At 46.9% G+C, this 8177-nt stretch overlaps 1 protein-coding gene across 1 annotated transcript in view; it reads right to left on the bottom strand.

The window, feature by feature from the left end:
* Positions 1-4288, bottom strand: part of Bnc1 (basonuclin 1) — a 28404-nt gene extending 24116 nt beyond the window's left edge. The window contains exons 1-2 of the mRNA XM_013011850.1: positions 4266-4288; positions 1710-1803 (exon numbers count right to left, since the gene is read on the bottom strand). Of these exons, the coding sequence (XP_012867304.1) occupies positions 1710-1803; positions 4266-4288 (117 nt within the window). The remainder of the gene's footprint in view (positions 1-1709; positions 1804-4265) is intronic.
* Positions 4289-8177: the final 3889 nt, after the last annotated feature.

Raw genomic sequence — 8177 nt, 5'->3', positions numbered from 1 at the left:
GGCCCGCCCGCGGCCTGAGGCTGAGAAGGCTTCCCCGGGGCTTTTCTGCACGGACTGGCCTCGAACTAGAATCCTCTCAATCTCTTCTGACGGGATTTCCCGCCAGAAGCAGAAACGGGCCGGGAAAGCCCAGGGCTTGTGGAAGGGAGTGTGGCTGGGACCGTGCAGACTCTGCGGTCTGCAGGGCGTCTGGCCTGGCCTCCGCTCCTCACGGTAAACGAGGGCCTGGGCATTTCCCTTGTGCATCAACTTTCTTAGCAAGTGATGAAAACAGAATGTTTTTCCCTAACTACATTACCAAGGATTAAAAAACAAAAACTAGCAGGGCGCAGGGCGCTCACACCTGGAATCCTAGCTACTTAGAAGGATGAGATCCGAGGATTGTGGTTCAAAGCCAGCCTGGGCAGAAAAGTCCATGAGACTCTTTATCTCCAACTAACCACCAGAAAATCAGAAATGAAAATGTGGCTCAAAGTGGTAGAGTGCTCACCTTCAATGAAAGAGCTCAGGGACAGTGCCCAGGCCTTGAGTTCAAGCCCCATGAACAACAACAACAGAAAAGTAAAAAAGAAAGGCTGTGACTGGATCTTAAGGTGGTGAGAATTGCTCTTTGGTGGCAAGACTTGGTTGGTTCGCTCTGCTCTGAGCAAGATCTTTCTCTGTGGATGTGCTGAGGACCCCTCAACCCCAAGAATCAGCACCTGGGCTGAGGAGCTGGGCTGGTGGGGACCGGGGAAGTGAGTCAGGTAGGGAAGGAGGTCAGTGCCTCTCCAAAGGAGGCGGCTGTTCCTCGCTTCTCACCAGCTGGGCATGAGGCCCCAGTTTTGCCAGATTTCCCGAGTTTTCAAGAGAAGCTACAAAGGTTCTGCGATTTAGAAGTTGGTGACTAATTCACATTTTTGATAACTATGGTGGAAGCCAAACAAAACATTTGTGAGTTAAGTGTGTCAAGTGGGCTGCTCATTTGTACTCTGCTGTACCAGGGGTGTGTTCTTGGGAAGGTGGAACATCATTCCTGATAGAGAATAATTCACAGCCCCGCTGGGTCCTCAAAGGCCACGTGGAGATTAGACTACCTGTGTTGGAATCAGAGGCAACAGAAGAGCCAGTAAACCTTTTCAGATGCCTAGGTTGTTCATAATCCTGGCAAACACAGACCAGCCTTTTTTTAGGGAACGGAAGGGAAGCCTTGAAAACTTTTTTATTTTTTAATTAGGAAACATTTTTGGCCTTTCTATTAAAAACTGTGCATTTTAGCTGGAAGGTTTGCATGGGGCAGGCAGGCAGACAGCTCACCAGCACCCAGAGAAGGAGGAGCGTTGGGCCCATCGGCAGGGGGACGGAGTGAGGGCTTTTGACATAGAGCTGCAGTCCTGGCCTCCCAGGAGCCCCCTCCTCACCCCCCCCCACTCTTCTGAGGACAGTGTCAGAAACGCCAGGAGACAAGAGTCACCTCCCAGCCCAGACACAGACACCTGGCAGTGGCAGGTCTGGGCACATCTGAAGCTCTACTCAGCGTTGGAGCCTGACTAAGCAGCATTTGGGCCAAGCTGCCCCCTCCCCCGCCCCACGGCTGCCCGCTGGGGGCAGGCTGGCCTGCCCCAGGCCTGGTGCAGGTGTTGCAACTTACCCCTCCAGCCCCGGAGCTGTTTCCTGTTGATGGAGAGAGGGGAGACCACAGCAGTGGAGAACTGCTCCTGGCCTCCCACCTGACCCACAAGGGCTGGCGTGGCAGGGACCAGGGTATGCTGCAGGTCAGCTACACAGAGGGGGATGCTGTGTGCCTGGTACTGAGGGCCACCTCTAGGGGAGGCGGAAGCAGAGAGCAGTCAGTGAGAACCAGGGGTAAGCAAGCAGTGAATCAAACACAGCGCTAATACTGCTTCCCAGAGAGCACTACAGGGGCGGGCTGGAGGGGCAATCAAGGAAAAACACTTCTAATATGGACAAAGGCTTACAGTAGTTCTCTCCAGTGTAATGTTTAGGGGTAATACTGCAAGTTTACCAGTCCTTGTTTTGAAAAGTCTGTCCTTCGTGGTCCTTGAACAGTCTGAATGGTCAGAGGAAGGCCTGGCCTGCCTCCCGGGCAGCTCATTCACTCCCATCTCCAGGGCAGCAGGGAAAACCTCCTCCCTGGACACTGCTTAGTCCTACAATTACATCTCTGAACGCAAGGAGCTCTATTTCTAATTAACGTGTGGAAGAAATACTTAGCTTGTGCGAATCTCTTACGTGGGCACTTTACAGATGAGTTGAGGAACTTGAGGTGAGTTTTCAGAGGGAAAGATGAGTGTTGCTTGGATGGGCTCTGTGAGGTTGGTAAAATGCTCCAGAAAACGTTTAAGGCGTGTTGGTTAAGGTGCCCTGGAACATGGCATCTTCTGCAAATTTTATGACCCATTATCTAAGGTGAAGGAGAAAATATTTGGGCTTCCACAACTGAGAGTTCCAAATTAGATCAAATACTATGCTTAGAAACTGGGGAGAAAGGGAGATGAGCTGATAGAGTTAAACCGTCCTCACACCGTTGTCAAACTTTTCAAATGCTTATTTGGGGGTCTTACTATATCCTTAAGGGAAGAGAGAACTATGAAAAAAATACTAAAACCAAAACCAAAGCAAGACAGGTCTATAATCCCAGCTTTTGAGGGTAGAGCAGAATGGTTCATGGGTAGCACATAGATTGTCTCAAAACAACCAAAACCATCAGCAAAAAAACAAGTGTAGGGGCTGGGAAGGTGGCTCAGTGGTGGAGTGCTTGCCTTGCATGCCTGAGGCCCTGGGTTCAATTCCTCAGAACCACATAAGCAGAAAAAGCTGGAAGTGGTGCTGTGGCTCAAATGGTAGAGTTCTAGCCTTGAGCTGAAGAGCTGAGGGACAGGCCCCACGACCAAAAACAAAAAAGTATAGAATCACCCATTTTGTTTTGCTTTTAAAAATCAAGATTTAGAGAAAGTAGATTTCTCTAAACCGAGTTTGTTCTAAAACTGAATAAATGTGAACAACCCAGAGTCTGTGTGTGGAAAGGGATCGCGGCAGGCACTTTGCATGGCTCTCTTTAATTTCTGCACCATTGTGTGTATAGGGACCATGTCTTCTAGGTTGGCTCAACCCCAGTCCCAGAGTGATTGGCTCAGATTATCCATGCTTCAACCAATGAGAATTCCTGGCCATGGGAATTGGTTCTAGGTGATCCAATGAGCTTAAAGCTCAGGACTGTAGGTTGCTGTAGGTTTGAGAAGTCAAGTTCTTCTTTCTGGTAGGTGGAAAAGGGAGTATTTATACCCTTGTCAGCTGTCCCAATGGTAAGAGCTGAGTATAGTTGAAGAATTGTAGGGAAATTTAGCTGAAGCCGCAATTAATCAATCTTTCAAGATTGATTAGACTTTGGCTTTTGGCCTTTGCAGATCTGTGAAAAAACAGATCAGCTTTTATTATTTCAGTCAGTTGAGATGAGTTCTTCCTACTTTCAGTGGAAAGCCTGATTTACATTTGCTCAGGATTATTCCAGGATGAAGGATAAGTGAAAGACCAGTATCCTGTGCCGTACAGACTTTTGCTTATTCTTTGCAGCCCTGGATGACTTTGGTGACTGAGGATTTGGAGTCTCTTCTGAGGCAGGGGGTCCTTACCCATAAGCCCTCAGCCCTGGAAGCTTTTGCTTCCAGTCAAAGCACATTGATTTTGTAATCATGATTTTCTCCTTGATATCAAGTAGAGTATTTTCCAGAAACACACCGACCACATACTTAAACTTTTGGAAGAGATTCTTCATTGGATTTTGAGACTTTTTTTTTTTTTTGCACGGTAGGGACTGTTGCTTTCTCCTGTACCTAGCAATGCTTTTTTTGTGCACATTAGGTGTTTCATAAATATGGGTTTTACCTAAACATGTACAAATGAAGAGACTTAAATACACATTTCTGACTTGTAGTCTCTTAAAATTACCTTCTTATAAATGGCATAATGGAAGACTTCTAAAAATGTAATTGCTAACTGCACTTGGAAATCCACTTTGTCAAACTGTGGTTCTAACACCTCGTCTCCAATACCAAATCAGTTTTGATACTGAGGTTTCCCTGGAGGCCTGGCTTCTAATCCTCAGATTGCAGCACAAGTTTTCACATGCCAGTTTTGTCTGTCACCACGAGTTTAGTAATTAACCAACTGCTCCAGCACTAATGGTTTATCAAAAGGACCACATGCAAGAAAAGGACATTATTCAGGAAACACACCTGGTATGCTCACTGCAGGCATTCACTTACGAAGCACCTCCCTTGGCAGTCATCGAAGCCCAATCAAAGGCTTCCAAGGGAAGCCAGAAGCCAGCCGTGGCCATCCGGCCTGCGTCTGAGCAAAACACGCTTCTGGACAGCGGAGGAAGCAGTCACACACATCAGAGTCATTTTCTCCACCTTGGGTATTTTGCAACCACTACTGCTACACATGCTTTAATAAAAGTAAGTGGTTTTCTGCGGAGTCCAAAGCAGGGCACATGAACACCCAGTGAGTAACCTTCGAGCCATGCCTGTGGTGACAATTCCGCTTTGTTCTGTGGGAGTGTGAGAAGCTGTGTCAGGACATGGCTGCTCTCCGTGAGCTCAGGGAAGGAAAGGTGTGCGCGCTCAGAGCAGGGAGTTGTTCTCTCTGCAGGAGAGGGCTGCCAAGGCTTAAACGCTAAAACATGTCGGCGTACTTGAGAAAAGAGAAGGTGCTGACATTTCAAAAATGATTTGATAGGAAGCAAGAAAAAAAGAGGAACCAGGTTATTTGATGTAAACTTTAGCCCGGCCCAGCTAACCTTCCCCAGACCCGGGGTGCCCCAGACCCTGGCAGTCCTCACAGTGGAGGCTCCATGAAGCAGGGTCCCGCCTCGACCTCTCCTCTCACTTTCTCTGTCAGGACACACCTAATGGGTTGCAGATGTCCTGTTTGGTTAGAAGCACGTTTCAGACACATCTGCCCTTCTTGCTTTTATGCAAAAAACACCTGCAAATCTTTATCCTTGGTTAGATTTACCACACATTTGAAGCTTTGAAATTTTGGTCTAGTAGGAAAGAGGAACATGTCACCACCCTCCTCCTTGAGTTGAATTCCATAGCTGACAATAGCCTTTCAGGGAGACATTTTCCTTCCCTCCTCCTTCTTCTTTTACTTTTTTCAGGATATTAGTTGATAAGATTTTTTTTTTTTGCCAGTCTTGGGCCCTGAACTAAGGGCCTGGGCACTGCCACTGAGCTTATTTTGCTCAATGCACCACTTGAGCCATAGCACCACTTCTGGCTTTTTGTATTTATGTGGTACTGAGGAATGGAACCCAGGGCTTCATGCATGCTAGGCAAGCACTCTACCACTGAGCCACCTTTCCAGCCTTAGTTGGTAAGGATTTTAACAGCCCCAGACCTGTTTCACAGAAAGTTAATTTAATTTTCTTAATCATACAGAGTTTTCGGTAAAATCCTTAATGACCGGGGTAGACAGGCATTGTATGTTGCACACATGTACACACGTATAAAGGTATATGTCTATTTCTTCCTTGTGTTCTACATTTTAGCAAAGAAAACAAGACCACTGCACCAGGCGAGGACAGAACAGTGGGACGCTGGCGAGGATATGGTTACAGAGCAGGCTTCCGGAGGGCGCCTTGAGCAGGCGTGTGCTGTGGTTCTGGTAAGTGAGTAAATCCCTCTGGGCCTTGAGGAAGGTTTTAACCACTCCCTTTATTCACTCCACTTGAGGATATTTTACCGTAGCATCCCAGGAATGACAAGGGCCATTAAAATAGTTGTGAGATAATAAAATAATAAAGTAATGGGCTGCCTCTGGGAAAGTTGAGAGGGAAATCCCATTCATTGTGGCTTTGTCAGGAGGCAGGAGGTGTTGGCTGGCCGTGCACCAGCTTTGTGACTTTTAGCCATACATTGTGCCTCTCGGGGTTGTGGCGTGCTCGTCTGGGAGACCAGAGAGGCGGGTCACAGTCATTGGTTGATTCCACAAATATTATGCATGTTGACCATCTTTTCTATGCCCAGGACAGATATCCTGGGCCAGCCTAGGATTTGAGATCTTCTTGTCTCAGCGCCCCATAAGCTGTAATTACAGGTGTACACCACCAGGCCTGGCTGGCTTTGAGACCCTGTTTTGTCATTCAGTACCCCAACCGAATGTAAGCCTGCTCAGGCCATTACCAATCTCCTACAGGTGGCATCACCACAAATTCTACCCTACTGCCTTTTTTCTTTTTCTTTTTTCTTTTTTTTGTTGGTTGTGGGGCTTGAACTCAGGGTCTGGACGCTGTCCTTCAGCGCTTTGGCTCAAGGCTAGTGTTCTGCCACTTTGAGTCACAGCTACACTTCTGATTTTCTGGTGGCTAATTGGAGATAAGAGTCTCCCAGACTTCCCTGCCCTGGCTGGCTTTGAACTGCCATCCTCTGATCTCAGCCTCCCGAGTAGATAGCATGACAAGCGTGAGCCACCTGTGCCCGGCTCCACTGCCTTGGTCTTATGGACAACTTCCGTTTTGATCTTCCTTCCACTAGTCTCAGAGGAAGACTCTTCCTTCTCTTTCCCACCAAGCACACCCTTTGGGACCCTGTCTAGAAACAAGTAATTTGTTTACATTGTACCTTCAACCTTTCTATTTGATTATGTCCTTTGGGCTCATTTCGAACTCCTCTTTTAGGGGAAAAAAACACCACCATAGTGAATTATTATTTTTATACATTTTGTATTGTAAAAATACTGCACAGAGGGTAATGAGTACATTTCCTATTGAGCACTGATGCCCCTCCTTTGTTTCTCCCCTACCATCCCTTCCTTCCCCATCGTGAATTATTGGACTGATGGTCTCTCCCTGCCCCCGGCCTTCCACAGCCACACCCTCAAGTAGTTCTCTTCTGCACAGACTCTGGACTTGGTTATGTAATTTACTGTGACTAGAAGATCATTAGCAGGTGGGAAGCAAGTAGAACCCTGGCAAACACGTACACACGAGCTGCTCTCCCTCAGCTGATCGCTATGCAGCGTAGCCACTGGACGGAGAAAGCCCTTGCTGTGTTGTCTTTGTGGTGAGCCACGACAGGTTCTGAGGGCATTTGGAGAGAGAAGCTAGCCCAGCTCAATGTCTTATCGTCTAAAAGTAGCTCCAAGAGTGGCCAAGGGAGTGCCCAGCAGAAGAACTACTTAGTGAATTCACAAGATCTTGAGACAAAATAAATCTGTCATAAGTTTCATCGAAGTTTTCTCTTCTTATCCTGCAAGTTCTGAAAGTGAAATATGAAGCAAGTTGTTGTCATTGTTGATGTTACCGATACAGTATCTCCTTATGTAGACTAGGCTTAGAACTTTTAGAGCTAGGGTTAGAACTTGCTATGTGGCCCAAACTGACCTTGAACTCAAAGTCCTCCGGTCTCATCTCAACCTATCTGAATATGACTGTCTCCTTTCTCCCCAACCCTATTATCAATGTACAGTTTTACATTTCCCTGTGAGGATTAAGAATGAGCCAGGATTTATATTAATAGTGTTTCCTACTGTTAATCTCATCTGAGCTGGCCCCCTCCTGTGAGGCCCACTGACCACCCGAGCACATCCCCAGCCCTTTGTGCTTCCGTTATTTTTCAAGTAGTGTATCCTATTTTTTGACCAGGCTGACTTAGGCTATGATCCTCCCATTTATATGTTTGTGCTGTGTGTTTGTGCTAACTAGTTCACACTGTCACACCTGCTTTTTGGTTGAGATGGGGGTCTTGCTGATTTATTGCCTTGAACCACAGTCTTACCAGATGCTGCCTCCTAAGTAGCTGGGATTATAGGCATGAGCCACCACCCCTGGCACAGTCTTCTTACTTTCTAACATCAGTTTCCCCTCCCGCCCCCAAATTCTGACAACTTTAATAATAAAATCTTAACTATTTGTTCCTTCTTTATCAGAAATATTTTGTTCACAGGCTGCCTGACAGGTTAGTGTCCTGTTCTTCTATTGTCTTTTGCTCCCAGAGTTTACTTTCAAATATTTTATTGACTTATTTTATGCTGGGCATCTTGCTCCTGATATGCATTTATTTGGATGAATAGATTTTATTTTTTGGGGTCCGGTCATGGGGCCTGAACTCTGGGCCTGGGCACTGTCCCTCAGCTCTTCAGCTCAAGGCTAGCACTCTACCACTTGAGCCACA

The sequence above is a fragment of the Dipodomys ordii genome, unplaced genomic scaffold (genome assembly GCF_000151885.1).
Source record: "Dipodomys ordii isolate 6190 unplaced genomic scaffold, Dord_2.0 Scaffold15, whole genome shotgun sequence".
NCBI classification, from domain to species: domain Eukaryota; kingdom Metazoa; phylum Chordata; class Mammalia; order Rodentia; family Heteromyidae; genus Dipodomys; species Dipodomys ordii.
This window is presented reverse-complemented; position numbering and strand designations above follow the sequence as displayed.